The sequence below is a fragment of the Amia ocellicauda genome, chromosome 20 (assembly GCF_036373705.1).
Source record: "Amia ocellicauda isolate fAmiCal2 chromosome 20, fAmiCal2.hap1, whole genome shotgun sequence".
Lineage (NCBI taxonomy): Eukaryota > Metazoa > Chordata > Actinopteri > Amiiformes > Amiidae > Amia > Amia ocellicauda.
The window spans coordinates 1,817,315-1,837,038 of NC_089869.1; the positions used below are offsets into that span (position 1 = coordinate 1,817,315).

General features: G+C 40.0%; 1 protein-coding gene across 2 annotated transcripts in view; it reads right to left on the bottom strand.

Annotated features, from left to right (window-relative positions):
• Nucleotides 1-218: 218 nt before the first annotated feature.
• abcc2 (ATP binding cassette subfamily C member 2) overlaps nt 219-19,724 on the bottom strand; it is a 125,007-nt gene continuing 105,501 nt past the window's right edge. For both annotated transcript variants that reach the window (XM_066693957.1, XM_066693955.1), the window contains 3 exons: nt 16,368-16,534; nt 4,274-4,468; nt 219-1,123 (listed from right to left, as the gene is read on the bottom strand). In XM_066693957.1, the coding sequence (XP_066550054.1) occupies nt 994-1,123; nt 4,274-4,468; nt 16,368-16,534 (492 nt within the window). In that variant the 3' untranslated portion in view covers nt 219-993. The remainder of the gene's footprint in view (nt 1,124-4,273; nt 4,469-16,367; nt 16,535-19,724) is intronic.

A 19,724-nucleotide genomic window follows, 5' to 3' on the forward strand; every position in this document is an offset into this window, starting at 1 on the left:
CTAACTCTGTTATACATGTGATTAACATAAGAACTCAGATGAAGTGCAAGACATATTCATGCGTTTATCCTGTGGTATTAATATATTAATTAATGAGGAATCATAGCACCTTATTATAAAGTATGACCAATTTGGGAATAACATTGTTTGTTCAATGACTGCTCCCATTTAAGTTCCTTTAAAATATATATATACAAATATATACTATAGAGCATGAATGAAATTAACAAAACAAGGTCAATCTTTATTTTTCTAAATTTACAAAACTTCAAGAAAAACACAGAAATAATGTCAACCTTTCACTTAACTGAACCAGTTTAAAACTCTCTCTCTAAAACTGTCTAATGCAGGGCATGATTTAAAAAGACATCCAAAACTTGATTCACCAAGACACTTGAGGACTGGATTTGAATAACACTGCTTTAATGCGATGTCACATTTGTGCTGATTGTCATTAGAATGGTTATAAAGTGCAGTCAACTGCAAGAGCAATATCTGAATATTTGCAACCAATGAACTTGAAATTCATGAGCTACACTACTGGATTTGTGGGCATATAAATGGCACTAAGTGGTGCTACATTACAAGCTGTTCAGAATTATAAAAAACAGACACATTGAGAATGGCAGCTACAGCTTGTGGAATGACATTGTTGATCACATGCAGATTTGTCATTTGGTTTGACAGATTCTTCCTGTTTCCACATCACCAGAAGCCCACAGTGGGAGGCAACATTGTTACCTGCCTACTCAGTTTTTCCACTTCATCCTGCAGAATTCAGACTAAAAGCATGCTAACCAATATGAAGTCATTGATCCCATCTGTGCACACAGTGAAGTTCAAGTCAACTGCATGCATGTTTATGGAGATAGTTTTCTCAGGTGATTGCACTTTATAATCCCCCTGATTATGCATTTGCTTGGTGGGAGTTGCAGTCCTGGGGATCCAATGCAGAATTTGAGTGCAGAACCCATCAGATTCCCTGACTGATATTCAGAGCACTGTGTTCTCCATTGTGGTCAGGCCAGCATCCTTGGCCATAGCGTAGAAATGGCCATGCCTGTGAAGCAGCTCTCTGGGCGAATCAAACTCCACTATCTTCCCTGCTTCCAGCACCATCACCCTAAAAAAAAACACAACAACTGTCACACTGTTCTGGAAACCATTCAGAAATGGACCAAAATTACTGTCACAAGTTAAATAAGCTTGGATTTCCAGGCCTAAGAAAGCCAAAGAAGAGGAAGGGAAATCAAGTTAGCATTAATACCAACGGAGTAAGGCTTTTGTTGTGTTAAATCAAAAGTTAAATTACATTTCTAAAGCAATGCAACCTCCTGAAACAATCAAAGATTCATTAGTTAAAGCGCCTTGGACTTTTATTTTTGTTTACACTTTGAAGAGGCAAGAGAATGTTTACATGTCTTTGTCAATAATTAAAGCTGCAAGTTGTATGTGGTAAGAGTCTACCAGGTTTGCACATCTAACAGGCTCTATCAAGCTGGATGGGGATTGTTGGTAGACAGCAATCACCAAGTCTTGACAAAGGTTCTCATTCAGATTCAGGTCTGGACATTGACTGGGCCACTCTAGGACAGTCACTTACTTGTTTTGTGTTTCTTTTGATGTGTTTTTGGGGTCATTATCCTGTCCTGCTTTAAGCAGATTCTGGGTGGTGCCGTACACATTCCACTGAATAACTTACTTGATTTGACCAAGGGATATTCAATGCCTTTGTAACCTTTTCATATCCCTTCCCTTACAGTATCTGTGCCTTTCCACAATTTTAATGCAGAGTTGTTTTTAAAGCTCTTTGCTCTTCATGGTAGTACAGTGGCTCTCAAAAGTATCCATTAGGACTTTTCCACATTACATTGTGTTACAAAATGAAATCAGAATGGATTTAATTAGGAGTTTCTGCCACTGATCAACATAGAAAAGGTCCATGATGTCAAAGTGAAAAATATAATCTGCAGTAATCACCCCCCTTTGCTATGACACACCTGATTGAGCTGTGGTGAAACCAATTGTCTTTAGAAGTCACATAATTAGTTGAATGGAGTCCACCTCCATGAAATGAAGGTGTGTCACATGATTTTTGAGAGGTCCCACAGTTGGTTAGTATAATTCCTAACAAAAACGACATGATGATGAGGATGAGGATGAAGATGAAGAAACATTCGATGCAAATTGGGAATAAGGTTCTTCAAAAGCACCAATCGGGTAGGATATAAAAACATTTCCAAGGCATTGAATATGCCCCGGAGCATAGTAAAGTCCATTATAATGAAATGGAGAGAATATGGCACAAGTTTGAATCTGCCTAGATCAGGAACTGAACTAAGTATCCAGATGAGAAGGGCACTAGTCAGGGAGGCCACCAAGAGGCCTATGGCAACTCTAAAGTAGTTACATTCTTCCATGGCTGAGCTGGGAGACACTGTGCATACTGCAACAATGGATTGTCATAGAAAAGGGGGTGCATACTTATCTAATTAAGTCTTTTCAGGTATTTCTTATTAATTGATGTGTTTTCTCTCATGCTGAAAGTGAGGAGTTAGTTGTGTAAATCAGAAGAACAAAAATATAATTTAAATACTTAATAAATTATGAAATTTAGTCAAGCCTAAGTATCAGAGATGGAGGTTATCTCTGATACTCGAGGCCTAAACCAATACCAACAGTTTGGAGTTCATGATTCATGACATTTGAGAAATCAATTAGAAATGTTAATCTGTGATTCATAACTCTAGAATGTGTAATATCATTTAGTTTTCTTAAATATAAATGTGTGTTGCATTAAACTGTTTTGTTGATAATTTTAGAAATAAAATCTGTCAACGCCGAGAAATATCTTCTCATTCCTGTTTAACTGTTTAGTCTGAAATTGACACAAGTTAATAGACATTAGATTATTGGTGGCCCTGCCTATCCTTAATCATTGAATAATAATCAGTTAAGGGAAATTGTGGTAACAAGTAATGATAGGATCTTTCTCGGCACCTAAACGTAAATGAGACTGATATATATATAACGAGAAGTTACCTGACATAAATACTAACCTGCGTAGTTATTTAATGTCTGACTAACAATACTAATGAGAGACTCACCTTCGTCTTACTAACCGGTATTGTAGTCAATGTGTTTATAACCTTTTTTGTTGAACGATTTGTGTGATATCATATGCGATCCCATGGTCTTTGATTTGGTCACGAAAGTGATTTGTCTTTGATTTGTTGATCTAGAGTTGAATTTTAATTAGTTTTTCCCTTTTGTATAATTAGTGTAGTGCTACATTTAGTCTTTGTTTTTGAATAAATTTGACAATTTATATCTTTGGAATTGGTGTCTGCGTCCAATTATTACAGAAATTGAGTTCTACAAGATTCCAGGATTCGTGATAAGGTGATACTATAAATTCACTTCTTTAATTGAAATTTATAAGTGTACCTTACGCTACACAATTCTCCCATGAATTCCAGTTTTGCCCTGTCTCTTTCTTATTGTTGAATCATGAATGCTGACCTTAGCTAAGGCTAGAGAGGCCTGCATCTTTAGATGTTGTCCTGGGTGTTTTTGTGACTTCCTGGATGAGTTGTCACTATGCCTTTGGAGGAATTTTGGTAGGCCGGCCACTGGGAAGATTCATCACTGTTCCAAGTTTTCTCCATTTTGTGATAATGGCTCTCACTGTGGTTTGCTGGAGTCCCAGAGACTTGTAAATTGCTTTGTAACCCTTTACAGACTGATATATCTCAACAACTTGTTTTCTTATTTCTTCCAGGAATTTATTTTGATCGCGGCATAGTGTGCTGCTTTTTTGAGACCTTGTAGCCTACTTCACATTGATGGTAAGTTGTTTAGATTCAACAGGGCTGGCAGTAATCAAGCTGGGTGTGTCTGCTCTAATTGAATCCAATGATCATTTAAATTTGGTTAATGGTTTGATTTGATGGGGGCAATTACTTTTTTTTTTTGCAAAAAGGGGGACATAATCTTTATATTTCAAATATATAAGACCATGATATATGTGCTGAAATCGCTACCATGACCAACTTGCCAAGACCCCAGTCACAGACCAAGACTAAGACCTCAAAATGTGGCCTTGAGGCTGGTCTCAAGACAGATCTTGGACTCCAGCTCTAATACATATACAGTTGGGATATAACCCAGCCCAAATGATTGCACATAATCCCAACTGTATATATATCAGAGATGGAGACCAAGATAGGTGTGATGGTGGATATCCCAGGCAGTGGCGATGTCCCCTACTTACCGGGAGCTGTCCATGATGGTGTGGAGGCGATGAGCAATGGTTAGCACTGTGCAGTGAGAGAACTCCTGGCGGATAGTTGTCTGGATCATGTTGTCTGTCTCTAGATCCACAGCAGCAGTGGCTTCATCCAGGATCAGGATGCGGGATTTCCGGAGCAGAGCCCTGGCCAGACACAGGAGCTGCCGCTGGCCCACACTGGATAGGGGACCACCAAAAACAAACTCAGACACCATTCAAAGCTAATCAGTGTTGCCAACTGCACTTGTATACACAGGTATGAATGTGATGTGACAGATGGATAGGCCAAGGCTACTATAGCTAATGGTAAAAACATTTGAAAGAGGAAAGTGCTCTTGTGCCTTACTGCTTTTGGACAGTCCAATAAACATGTTGTAAACCGAATACGAAAGAAATGCAGGTTTCAATGGTAAATCAGGAAGTCTTAAAAATAATCCGCATTTTTTCTATGGTCAGATTTTGGCTATGGGTTATTAAGGTAGGTAAGGTAGGCTATGTAAAATGTCCATGTTTCAAACAATGATGTTATGTAATTATTTAGGTTATGTAAATGTATAATCATTCTAAAAAAGAAAGTCATTATATTGTTGGACATAGGCATATTAGAATGTGAATTTCACTCTCTCCCTGCCTGTCTGCAGGCTGAGGTTGTGTTTTCTGGGAGTTGCTGTGGCATTTGAATTGTCTGTATAGTATCAAGAGAATATGGTTGTATGATCTGCCTGACTTGAAAGGAATGCACACTGTTAAAAAATGTTGACTTCTTCCTCACTGTCCAAATATGTGGATTGCATCATTCAGGCTAGTGGAATCTGACGTTGTGACTATGGAATCTATTGGAACCCAATTGTGAGACTCACAATTCAATGCACTCTGGCGTTTCGCGCCATTTTCATAAACTGAAGAAATGTTCCACAAGCCAAGAACTTCCGAGAACCAACCATGGTGAGTGGTGAACTTCTGTGATTTTTTAAAAGAGTGAGAGTGGAAGAGACAGAGGAGACAGGTGCCAGTGCCGCCAGTGCCACTACCACAGCCACTGCCGACGTGACAAGACAGCCTGCAGACCATCACGTCAATTACACCAAGGTAATGACAACTACCGAGCTAGCTAACGATAAGCTAGCTAGCTATGCCAAGGTAGCTAAATGACCAGCCTTATTGAGAGTACAGCTCACGAATGTGGTCATCATCTTGATTTGACTCTGATACCACCCTGTGGTGTCAAGAGGAATTGCAATTTAGGCTACACCAATACAGCTACAACAGAATCAAAATGTTTATGTTTTGTAATGTTTTGTTAATGTTAATAATCCTACATTATATTTTCAATTATCTTTATCAAAATTGACTGGCATTTTAACTCAATTCATAACTGCAATTAATTCTAATAGTTACTGCATGCCAATTTAGGCTACACCAATGCAGCAGCTATTGTATATGAATTAAAGATGAATAACCTGATATTTATTTAATTTGTTTATCTATTTATTGGTGGCATCAATGCCCAATGACAACAGCAGCAGATATAAGGTCAAAAGGAGGAGGAAATGGCTGCCAGACTGGAAGAAGGACTTCAAATTTGCTTGTTATTATAATGAGGCTGCCTTAATGTACTGTGAAACCTGTAGAGCAGTACCAACAAAAGCAAATGGAAACACCATGTTCCATGGTGTCAGCGGGAACAAGATTAGGGTGTGAACCCTGAAAGACAATGCTGACGTAATAGTGCATAAAGATTGTGAGAAGACTCTGGCATCAAAGAAAGATCTGCAAAAAGCCCCTCTGACAAAGGCGTTGGGCAAGATGGACCAGGCAGTTAAAGACAAACTAGTCAAGCTCTTCAACATTTCTCACCATATTGCTAAAGAAGAGGATGCTTTTACAAGTTTTCCCAAGCTGATGAAGCTCCACCATATGAAGAGGTTGGACCTAGGAAAAATGTATAGAAATGACCAGGCATGTTGCTCATTCATTGGAGCTATCAGTCAGTGTATGACTTGAATGCAAGATAAAGAAGGCAAGATTCTTCTCTCTAATGTCAGACTCCTCCCAAGATAGGTCAGTTCAGGACCAAGAGCTGATCTACATTACCTATGTTGAAGATGGGTTGACATTTAACCACCTGGTTAATATGGTTATGTTGGATCATGCTAACAGCCAGGGTATCGTTGATGCCATCCTCAGTGGCATGAGAAATCTTGGTGTTGAAGAGAAGGACCTGAAGACCTGCTTGGTGGGGTTTGGATGAGATGGGGCCTCAGTCATGTTGGGGATCAACAATTGAGTTGCTGCAATGATTAAACAAGAGCTGTGCGAGTCACTGGTAAGCATCTGGTGTGTGGCACATCGCCTTGAGCTTGTTGCCCTGGACAGTGTCAAGGCCTTGTCTATGCTAGCAGACCTAAAACGTACTCTGAATGGTATCTACAAAAAATACCATCAGTCTTCTAAGGCCATAAGAGAGCTCCAAGCAGTGGGGGAGGCTATGGCAATGGATCTGTTGAAGCCGAGCAAGATGGACAGCACCAGGTGGCTGCCATACACATCCCAAGCACTTAATTCTCTAATGCAAAACTACCCAGCTACTGTGGTTCACTTTGAGAACCAGGCCAGTGACATCAACAACAGAGAAGTAAGTGACGCCATGAAGGGGAGGGCCAAAAGCATTCAGCATACTTTGAAACAATACAAGATGCTGCTCTTCATCCATTTGATGCTGGATGTCCTCCAGGAGCTGAAGGAGCTCAGTCTGCTGTTCCAGCATGATGGCCTCACCCTTTAGATGGTGTGCGATGGAATGCAGACAACCACGCTGACTCTTGTAGCCATGAAGGTGAGTTTCAATACTTGCCCATTTATTTGCCCATCAGACTAAATACTTGAAGACATACTGTGTCTGTGTTTCTGTTTTGTGTGTGTTTGTGTGTACTGGTGGTAATATTTTTACTCAAAAGTAACTTATTTCCATTGTGATTTAGACATATCCAGGACCAAGACTCCAACAATTCCTTGAGGATGTTGGACCTTCAGAAATGTGGCACTCTGTAGAAAAGAAAATGATGACACTACCTTCAGAGAAGTAAGAGAGAAACTTGTGGATGACTTCTGTCTTTTTGTGTCTCAGCATTTTGGAAACCTGGAAACAGGAATCTTGAAAGCCGCCTCCACTCTCTTTGACCACTCCAGCTGGCCAGATGACATTGATGCATTTGGCCTGGAGGAGCTGAAGTTGTTCACAGACCACTTTAGCCACATTCTGGAGGCATGCGAGGACTTCAAGTCCTTCACGATTGCAACATGTGATTGGCTGGAGCTGAAGGTAATTGTCTTTCAGTTTACCAGTAACTACTGGTGGATAGACATTTGGGGTCAATTGTAACGAACTTGCAGAATTAGTACTGCGTACTAGTAGCTGCGTATTAAATTGCGTTCTAGATAGTACGGTACTATCTCGGGATTATCCCCAGCTGCCTATTAAAGTTAGTACCCATTGCACTGACTCAGCTTTAGTACTCAGCTTTAGTATGGTACTAAGGATTAAGTTTGTTGTTATGATACCAAACAGGAAGTGAAGTCAGTGAAGAGGGCAGGGAACACATCTAGAATGACTCTATCTCTATCTATTGTGCCAGGCCTCGCCTCAACTAGGACATCTGAGCGATTGTTTTGAAGTGTATTCTGAATGCCGGTGGTGACATTAGCTGACGCCATATAACAACACAATATAATTCTACATTTGTTTTTGTAACATTTTTTCTTATTTATTGAAGATAATGTACAGATGGGTGACAAATTAAAGGAAGAACCTGAATAAATGAGTGGAAGAACATAATCAATACAGATGCCTCCAAACAGGTGTACTGCATGAAACAATGAAGCAATTAACATCCTATCATGCTCTGTGGCATGTATAAAAATGCAGAGCAGGCCCAGTTGACATCGATTTTCGATCAATATGGCAAGAGTTTGAAAAGAGGGGTCATTATTGGGGCAAGAATGGCAGGAACTTCTGTCACAAAGACTGCTCAACTGGCTAGTGTTTCAATAGGAACAGTGATAAAACTTACATCTGCATTTAGATCTATGGGAAAGACATCAGTAAATAGGGTTGGAAATTGTGGTTCCTGTATAAAAGACACCTGGGAGCCAGAAATCTTGCTGATTGATAGGGGATCAAATACTTATTTCCCTTGTTAACATGCAAATCAATTTATAACTTTTTTGAAATGTGTTTTTCTGGATTTTTTTGTTGTTATTCTGTCTCTCACTGTTAAAATACACCTACCATTAAAATTATAGACTGATAATTTATTTGTCAGTGGGCAAACGTACAAAATCAGCAGGGGATCAAATACTTTTTCCCTCACTGTATATATATATATACACTATACACTCACCTAAAGGATTATTAGGAACACCATACTAATACTGTGTTTAACCCCTTTCGCCTTCAGAACTGCCTTAATTCTACATGGCATTGATTCAACAAGGTGCTGAAAGCATTCTTTAGAAATGTTGGCCCATATTGATAGGATAGCATCTTGCAGTTGATGGAGATTTGTGGGATGCACATCCAGGGCACGAAGCTCCCGTTCCACCACATCCCAAAGATGCTCTATTGGGTTGAGATCTGGTGACTGTGGGGGCCAGTTTAGTACAGTGAACTCATTGTCATGTTCAAGAAACCAATTTGAAATGATTCGACCTTTGTAACATGGTGCATTATCCTGCTGGAAGTAGCCATCAGAGGATGGGTACATGGTGGTCATAAAGGGATGGACATGGTCAGAAACAATGCTCAGGTAGGCCGTGGCATTTAAACGATGCCCAATTGGCACTAAGGGGCCTAAAGTGTGCCAAGAAAACATCCCCCACACCATTACACCACCACCACCAGCCTGCACAGTGGTAACAAGGCATGATGGATCCATGTTCTCATTCTGTTTACGCCAAATTCTGACTCTACCATCTGAATGTCAGAAATCGAGACTCATCAGACCAGGCAACATTTTTCCAGTCTTCAACTGTCCAATTTTGGTGAGCTTGTGCAAATTGTAGCCTCTTTTTCCTATTTGTAGTGGAGATGAGTGGTACCCGGTGGGGTCTTCTGCTGTTGTAGCCCATCCGCCTCAAGGTTGTACGTGTTGTGGCTTCACAAATGCTTTGCTGCATACCTCGGTTGTAACGAGTGGTTATTTCAGTCAAAGTTGCTCTTCTATCAGCTTGAATCAGTCGACCCATTCTTTTTTCCCTTTTCACACCATTCTTTGTAAACCCTAGAAATGGTTGTGCGTGAAAATCCCAGTAACTGAGCAGATTGTGAAATACTCAGACCGGCCCGTCTGGCACCAACAACCATGCCACGTTCAAAATTGCTTAAATCACCTTTCTTTCCCATTCAGACATTCAGTTTGGAGTTCAGGAGATTGTCTTGACCAGGACCACACCCCTAAATGCATTGAAGCAACTGCCATGTGATTGGTTGGTTAGTAACTTCTGAGTAACTTTGACAAGGGCCAAATTGTGATGGCTAGATGACTGGGTCAGAGCATCTCCAAAACTGTAGCTCTTGTGGGGTGTTCCCGGTCTGCAGCGGTCAGTACATATCAAAAGTGGTCCAAGGAAGAAAAAGCGGTGAACCGGCGACAGGGTCATGGGTGGCCAAGGCTCACTGATGCATGTGGGGAGCGAAGGCTGGCCCGTGTGGTCCGATCCAACAGACGAGCTACTGTAGCTCAAATTGCTGAAAAAGTTAATGCTGGTTTTGATAGAAAGGTGTCAGAAAACACAGTGCATCGCAGTTTGTTGCTTATGGGGCTGCGTAGGCACAGACCAGTCAGGGTGCACATGCTGAACCCTGTCCACTGCCGAAAGCACCTACAATGGGCAACGTGAGCATCAGAACTGGACCACAGAGCAATGGAAGAAGGTGGCCTGGTCTGACGAATCACGAGTTCAAGGTGTTGATTTGTCCTCCAAATTCCCCAGATCTCAATCCAATCGAGCATCTGTGGGATGGGCTGGACAAACAAGTCCGATCCATGGATGCCCCAGCTCGCAACTTACAGGACTTAAAGCAGCTGGTGCTAACGTCTTGGTGCCAGATACCACAGCACACCTTCAGAGGTCTAGTGGAGTCCATGCCTCGACGGGTCAGGGCTGTTTTGGTGGCAGAAGGGGGACCTACACAATTTTAGGCAGGTGGTCATAATGTTATGGCTGTACTGTTTTAGGCAGGTGTGAAAAAATGCTGTAAAGTAAGAATGCTTTCAAAAATAGACATGTTAATAGATTATATTTATTAATTAATTAAATGCAAAGTGAGTGAACAGAAGAAAAATCTAAAACTAATCCATGTTTGGTGTGACCACACTTTGCCTTAAAAACAGCATCAATTCTTCTAGGTACACTTGCACAAAGTCAGGGATTTTGTAGGCATATAGTCAGGTGTATGATTAAACAGCTATACCAAACAGTTGCTATGATCATCAATTCAATATGTTGAAACACAATCATTAACTGAAACAGAAACAGCTGTGGAGGAGGAATAAAACTGGGTGAGGAACAGCCAAACTCAGCTAACAAGGTGAGGTTGCTGAAGACAGTTTACTGTCAAGAGTCATACACCATGGCAAGACAAAGAACAGCAACAAGACACAAGGTGGTTATACTGCATCAGCAAGGTCTCTGCCAGGCAGAAATTTCAAGGCAGACAGGGGTTTCCAGATGTGCTGTCCAAGCTCTTTTGAAGAAGAACAAAGAAACGGGCAACGCTGAGGACCGTAGACACAGTGGTCAGCCAAGGAAACTTACTGCAGCAGAGGAAAGACACATCATGCTTACTTCCCTTCGCAATGGGAAGATGTCCAGATCAGCTCAGAATTGGTAGAAAACAGTGGGACCCTGGTACACCCATCTACTGTCTGGAGAAGTCTGGCAGAAGTGGCCTTTATGGAAGACTTGCGGCCAAAAAGCCATACCTCCGATGTGGAAACAAGGCCAAGCGACTCAACTATGCACAAAAACACAGGAACTGTGGTGCAGAAAAATTGCAGCGGGTGCTCTGGACTGATGAGTCAAAATTTGAAATATTTGGCTGTTGCAGAAGGCAGGTTTGTTTGTTGAAGGGCTGGAGAGCAGTATATGAATGAGTGTCTGCAGGCAACAGTGAAGCATGGTGGAGGTTCCTTGCACGTTTGGGGCTGCATTTCTGCAAATGGAGTTGGGAATTTGGTCAGAATTAATGGTCTCCTCAATGCTGAGAAGTACAGGGAGATATTTATCCATCATGCAATACCATCAGGGAGGCACCTGATTGGCCTCATATTTATTCTGCAGCATGACAACGACCCCAAACATACAGCAAAAGTCATTAAGAACTATCTTCAGCGTAAAGAACAAGAAGTCCTGAAAGTGATGGTATGGCCCACACAGAACCCCTATGGTCACACCAAATATTGATTTGATGTAGATTTTTTATTCTGTTTACTCACTTTGGATTTCATTAATTGATAAATAAAATCTATTAACATGTTTATTTTTTAAAGTAACAGGAGTAGGTCTCGGCAGTCTTACATATTCTCAAACATTCTCAAATCACTAGTGTTTATTGGTTGTTACTGTTTCTTCATAGTTTTATATTTGTACTATATTACCTTGTTCTTGTTATGGTGTTACAATGTATTATCATATAATCACATTTTGTTTCTGCAAAGTTAATACTTTTTTATATAACTTAATTTATATAAAACAAATGCTCAGGGATGTATCCATAATGAAGCAGTTTTGGGGGTGAGGTGGGTGGAGAGGTTGTCTATATTGTCTGTTGTGTTCATTGAAAGAAGGTATCACTGTTGTCTATTGTGTTAATGTCAATTTAAAAATATTTTTGTCACTAGCATATGGTTGCAAATATAGTGGAACATTTTTGTTGGATTTTTATTAATTGACCAGATTATCCTTGTTTTTACTATTATTATGATTATTTTATAATCTATTTTAAAAGAATGTGTTTTAGGGCTGTCTTGATTTAAATTGTTTGTATGTCTTTCCATGTGCTTCTGTGCTCCTGTTGCCATGGAAATGCATCTCGTGCTGTGCTCACTGGGTTGTCCTGGTTGCTGGGACCAATCCAATGCACAACGTCCTTTTAAATGGTGGCCAATTACAGTATTGTGGAGCTGGGTGAGAAGTATACGTTCAGACATAATGTGTGTTGTGTGCTGTCCCTCTCACCTTGCATACTCTTCTTTTACTGTTAAAGTGTTGATGTTTATGCTATGTGTTTTATACTAGATCTCTTGTATTGTTTGATATATGTGGGCAAGGCTCAAGACAAGGTTTTTATGGAATGTTTTAAGAACAGGGAAGTTTCTACTGTGTATTTTAATTTTGTTTGGTTGACATGCTGATTTTAGAACACAAGGTTGTTTTGGTGTTTTTTTAAACCTTTTTTTTGACATACAAATTTTTCTTATTGTTGTAATATTTGTGTGGATGCCTGTTGACCCTATAATCATATGATTTTTGGACGAAGTAGGAATAACTTGAAAGATTACATTCCTATACATTTGGAGCTATATGTACCTTCCCCATGTGTGAGAGCTTTACTTTATCTTTTAGAGATCTAGTTGTGTAAATAAAAACAAATATTTGTTTTTGGTGTCCATGCTGCTGAAGTGCCCACCAATAATATACTTTGAGGATAATTGATTGAGGTCCCTCACTAAGACAGAGGGTGGCGTGGTCATTTGAGAAAACTGTTAATGGGGCTGTTTATTATACAGTGAGGGAAAAATGTATTTGATCCCCTGCTGATTTTGTATGTTTGCCCACTGACAAAGAAATGATCAGTCTATAATTTTAATGGTAGGTGTATTTTAACAGTGAGAGACAGAATAACCAAAAAAAAAATCCAGAAAAACACATTTCAAAAAAGTTATAAATTGATTTGCATGTTAATGAGGGAAATAAGTATTTGACCCCTTCGACTTAGTACTTGGTGGCAAAACCCTTGTTGGCAATCACAGAGGTCAGACGTTTCTTGTAGTTGGCCACCAGGTTTGCACACATCTCAGGAGGGATTTTGTCCCACTCCTCTTTGCAGATCCTCTCCAAGTCATTAAGGTTTTGAGGCTGACATTTGGCAACTCGAACCTTCAGCTCCCTCCACAGATTTTCTATGGGATTAAGGTCTGGAGACTGGCTAGGCCACTCCAGGACCTTAATGTGCTTCTTCTTAAGCCACTCCTTTGTCGCCTTGGCTGTGTGTTTTGGGTCATTGTCATGCTGGAATACCCATCCACGACCCATTTTCAATGCCCTGGCTGAGGGAAGGAGGTTCTCACCCAAGATTTGACGGTACATGGCCCCGTCCATCGTCCTTTTGATGCGGTGCAGTTGTCCTGTTCCCTTAGCAGAAAAACACCCCCAAAGCATAATGTTTCCACCTCCATTTTTGACGGTGGGGATGGTGTTCTTGGGGTCATTCCTCCTCCTCCAAACACGGCGAGTTGAGTTGATGCCAAAGAGCTCGATTTTGGTCTCATCTGACCACAACACTTTCACTCTGTTCTCCTCTGAATCATTCAGATGTTCATTGGCAAACTTCAGACGGGCCTGTACATGTGCTTTCTTGAGCAGGGGGACCTTGCGGGCGCTGCAGGATTTCAGTCCTTCACGGCATAGTGTGTTACCAATTGTTTTCTTGGTGACTATGGTCCCAGCTGCCTTGAGATCATTAACAAGATCCTCCCGTGTAGGTGTGGGCTGATTCCTCACCGTTCTCATGATCATTGAAACTCCACGAGGTGAGATCTTGCATGGAGCCCCAGACCGAGGGAGACTGACAGTTATTTTGTGTTTCTTCCATTTGCGAATAATCGCACCAACTGTTGTCACCTTCTCACCAAGCTGCTTGGCGATGGTCTTGTAGCCCATTCCAGCCTTGTGTAGGTCTACAATCTTGTCCCTGACATCCTTGGACAGCTCTTTGGTCTTGGCCATGGTGGAGAGTTTGGAATCTGATTGATTGATTGTTTCTGTGGACAGGTGTCTTTTATACAGGTAACGAGCTGAGATTAGGAGCACTCCCTTTAAGAGAGAGCTCCTAATCTCAGCTCGTTACCTGTATAAAAGACACCTGGGAGCCAGAAATCTTGCTGATTGATAGGGGATCAAATACTTATTTCACTCATTAACATGCAAATCAATTTATAACTTTTTTGAAATGCGTTTTTCTGGATTTGTTTGTTGTTATTCTGTCTCTCACTGTTAAAATACACCTACCATTAAAATTATAGACTGATCATTTATTTGTCAGTGGGCAAACGCACAAAATCAGCAGGGGATCAAATACTTTTTTCCCTCACTGTATATCTTACACCTTGGACCCCATACATATATGTTTGTGAACCTTAAGTTTACACCTTACTTTATTCTGTAAACATGAAGTTTACAGTATGCAAACCAGCTGTACAAATATTCATGGTGAGCTACTAGGTAAGCAGATTTAAAGCAGTTTACACACTATGTGAATGTATTAAACTAGATTACTTGAGTTTACAAAGAGTTTGCAGATTTTGTAAACCTTTAATTTCATGCAGTGAATGCTGCACAAGGAAACAAGAACCTGAGAACACAAGTGGAGGTTGTGCATTAAGAATAGGAATTTCCTTACACAACAGTTGCAGGGGCCTTGTTCCAACTTAGCCGCAATCAGGGTTGGGAGGGTTACTTTGCTAGACGGTTACTTTTCCGTTACAGAATACTGATTACCTTGTTTTGAAAATAATCTGTAACCTAATCCAATACATTACTCCAAGACAGTAACATAATCATAATACTTTTAGATTACTTTTGGAATACTTTTTTTCCCTTTATTAAAAAAAAAAAGCAGCTGAATTCAAGAAGTGAAACAAAATGTACTTCACATTCTAATATGGATGACGTATTGAAATTGTTTATTTTTATCCACAGTACAAACAATTAAAATGGTAATTACGATGTGCATGTTTAATTTTCTTGCATATTGTACTTTGCATTTTGTAGTGTATGCATTTTTAAACAAGTGAAATTGCATTTTGATACGTTAATGTCAAGGTGTATGTCATTCACTGTCATTTGAATGCAGGTGCACGGTTTGTTTTCTGCTAATCAGTGATATGTGAAACACATTTTCTTGAAAACTTAAACAGGTATCTTCTCAAAATCGTAACTACGTTCATAGGCGGCTACGCGGGGGCTCAGGTGCTTTAACCCCCCCCCATTATTATTATTTTTATTTCTTGGCCCCCCATCTTACCAGAGGAAACCCCGTCAACACCCCCCCCCCTTTACAGGAGAAATCAGCCCCCCCCGGGGAATTTCTAAACTCGGCACCTATGACTACGTTAAATGCTTACAAATGTTCTATCGGTGAAGATACATGGATCAAGCAACTTGCCTTGCAACAAAAAAAGGGGATTTAATGCATTGCATTTTTCTATCCTTGAGAAACGCATTCACAAGTTTCAAATCACCTGGCACCGAAAACACACATTGACATGAATGCAATTAGGGTGGTATTTTTTAAGTATCAATTAATGTTATGCATCTTGTTTCTGCAATTAACACATTATTGATGTCTTACCTTCTTTTAAGTGATCGGTTTGTAAAAGTTTAAAGGTTTGACATGTGAGGATAGGATCCCCTGAACGCACACTCTGTTAAAGAGCATGGCACGGCACTGGTTAGGACGAGCATGTTGTATGTTGTTATTTTGGTATTATATTAAGTATTTGATTGTTACGATCACAGAACCAGCTAGGATGGCGGTAATGTTGTCAAAGCTGTTGGAAATGGCTGGATGACATTCTGAGAATGATTATCTACTACACAGTAACATGCACTGAATACCTGTCTTATGTGCAACCTTCTTTATATCCTAAATTAAAAACTGTATGCCTATTGAATTGTACTACATTAATCAGAAGGGCAATTTTAATTAAAATACAAATCCCACAGATTTGTATTTTCATTAAAATTGCCCTTCTGCTTAAGGTACTTTTTTGAATGTACATTGACATTCACCAACCTCAGATTCTCTCCCCCTTCAGTGACTTTGTGGTACAGTCCATCTGGTAACTCCCCCACGAACTCCCTCAGATGGGACAGCTCCAGTACCCTCCAAATCTCTTCATCAGCGTACTTTTCAAACGGGTCGACGTTCATCCTCAAAGTCCCAGAGAAAAGCACAGGATCCTGCATAAAACCAAACACAGACAATGACGAATCAACATAAATACTTTTTCCATGTTCTTTAAATCATGCCGTCTTCATCTAGACCAGTAGTTCAAAATTGGGAGTACTCAATACACCTATTTAATTCCATATAAATTAGTTTATACTGCTATATATGACATGCAAATACACACTGCATTAGCTAGGCATTTGATGTAATTTACTGATGTGTAAAAACACATCGTTAGTGATGCTGAATTTTTGTTATGGTGTATATGCGTTTGTGACAAAAAATGTGAAGCTTTTTAAAAAGAGGACCTGAAAGCAAAAGTAGTGGAAATTCTACATTTCTCCAAAGTAAAACAAAAATATTGTATTGCATTTTGATTCATATATAAAAACAACAAAACCCCCAGTGTAAAGCACATACACTTGCAATGACAATACAAATGGCAAATGTACCAGACCTTCCAGCTTAAAATGGAAACCACATTTCCACAAAAGCATTCAAAGCTTTATATGCTTCCTCCCTTTTTGCAGCATAATCAACAAAGCCCACACAATTGCAAAAGATCTGATTCTGTAGCACCTGCAGAAATCACTTGTAAAAAGCATCTGCTGCTACTGTCATGAAAGTAACCATATAAAATACATTTGGTGATGTGGCCCGAGAATATTGTCTTTCAACTTAAAGGAAGTTAAAGCAAAAAACATTTGCCTTCAGATTGATGAGTCCATGTATATTTGCGGAGAGGCTCGGCTGATTGCTCAAGTTTAATAACCTGAAACCATGGATGTCAATGAGCAGTTTTATGTTAAATGTTTTCAGTGACAATGAGATTAAATCCATTTCAATTGCCTGCAGTTTACACACCTTTGGTTACGTTACCCAGAACTTTAAAACTCTGAAAAGTAATGGCATGTTTAAAGAACTACTACACACTTACTTTTTCTCCATCTGCTTCTCCTGGGGCAGCACACTATATATGCTGGGCTAGAGCACATTGTTGTGTTAAAAGTTGTGTTAAATGTTGTGTAACGAGTGACAACTGAGACAGCTGTTTCCAGTAAACATGTAATGATTTAATCTCGAGAGCCGAAGTCTTCACGCCAAACACAGTAATCAATGACATATCATAACAGTACTGTACATCAGACATAACTACTTAATACCCACACTGTAGAACGATCTGTTAATGTAACTCACTGCAGCACTGTAAGTCAGTGTGCAGACATAACACATGTCTCTGCTGGGGCTGGCAGGCTCTCTATCAGCTGTGGATGGCTGATTCTATTCTATGTATTTTATACCACATTGTCTACGTTTTCTCACTTTCTCGTTTTCTTTAGATTTTTTACTGTGATCTCAGCTTGCTTGTCATTTAGGAGATCTCCAGTCAACATCTTCAGCAAACATTTACCGTAATTTCTTAATTTTAGTTTCTATTGTTAATTTTAAATAGTGATTTATTTTACTTTTCAGTAAAAATGTGCTTCAATAACATGATATATGGTAGGGTTGGCAATGCTCCAGATTTGCTGGCTCCAGAGTGGTTCAGCTCCAGCTCCAGGCCGGCTCCGGAGCTGATGGAGACCCCGTGCTCCAGCTCCGGACCAGCTCCAGCAGCCCCAGTTCCAGCTCCGGAGCAACTCCGGTACAGCTCCACACTGCTGCTCTAGCTGTGCCTGCTTTTAACCAGCTCCAGCTCCGGAGCCACAAAAAACTGTGCAAACTAGGTATGGATCATTATTAAAAATACTTCAATTACTTCATTTATATAAATAACTGTTTAACAAAACCAAAATCTTAATAAGAAACATCTGTTTAACCATTCAAACATGAAAAAGTAGAAAATTGTAAAGATGTCTGTGGCAATTAGGGTTTCCTTTTTTCCTTGTGATTCTCCTTTAGCCATTCCTAAACATACTCAACATTTGCCTAGAAACTCAAAAGGCATACTATATTACAAACTTTTGTGGAAAAAAAGACAAAGCCTGTAGAAAAAACACTAACTGTCTCATAGCATCATTACAAGAAACAAACATTCATATTCAAGGCCTTGTGTTATTGACTTTTTATGGGGTAACTTGTACACAAAAAAAATCATATGTGGCAAAAGCAGTCACAACATCAATCTTCGGTTTGTTTTTGCAAAAACCCCAACAAACGTATCCATCTCAAGGCCATTTGTTATTGACTTATCATGGGCCAAAATGACCAAATCATGTAACGTAGTGTGACGGAAGGGGGTTAAGACCTGTGACAAAGTAGAGAACGAATTCTCACAAGATGCTTATCACAGTTCAAAACACATCCTGCATGTGGAGAGAACAATGCTGTCTGTCAGCTGTGTGCTCATTGTTCTCATTCTCTTTAAGGTAGGGCTACTATCTACTATCTCAAAATGACTCCACATTTCATCTCCTCTGATATCTTTCAAACCCTGCAAAGAGGAACTGATGACCTCCCCAGCACTGCACAGATCTACAAAGAATAGAATTAGCCGGCTTCAAGACACCAAGAACCTTTAAAAGGAATTTACCTATTTAAAACAAATGATGCTTTTTCAACTACACTAACAGTCCTGATGCCTCTGTGCAATTGTCCATTGCTGCTGAACTGTCCTCTGAGACCTCAGACAGAATATTAAGGATAGCATCCTGCTTCTCTACCAGGCACCTCGTTACTTCATAGTGACTTGTCCACCTTATTTCTTATAATCTTTTAAGAGAAGGGACATCATAGTTATTTGAAACATAGTGCCGATGAAAGAATGAGTGAAGAGATCCTGATAGCTCGAAAACCATTTTGGCATATGGCTGTGCTTCATGAACAGCCCAGCAGACATATCACTCTTGCTGTTTGTACTTGCCTGAGCACTTTCAAAGCTTCCACGACTGCTAAAAATCTCACAACTTCACCTATGCTTTTGACATAGTAGCTATCATTCTCTTAATGGGTAGGCCCTAAGAGATAGGATATGGTCTCAACACTTTCCTCCCTCTGTTTAATTTCTGCACATGACACTGTATTTTGCAAATGGTACTGGCTAGACGCATGCCTTTGAAATCCCTTATTCTTATCTAGTGCAATTTTCCAGTTTGTAAACCCTCGCTTTCTAAAAATTACATCTCTATCATCTGTGGTTCAAAATTTGTGACAGGGGAAGCAAAAGCATGTGTCCAGGTTGACTGAATACTCCAGCCATGG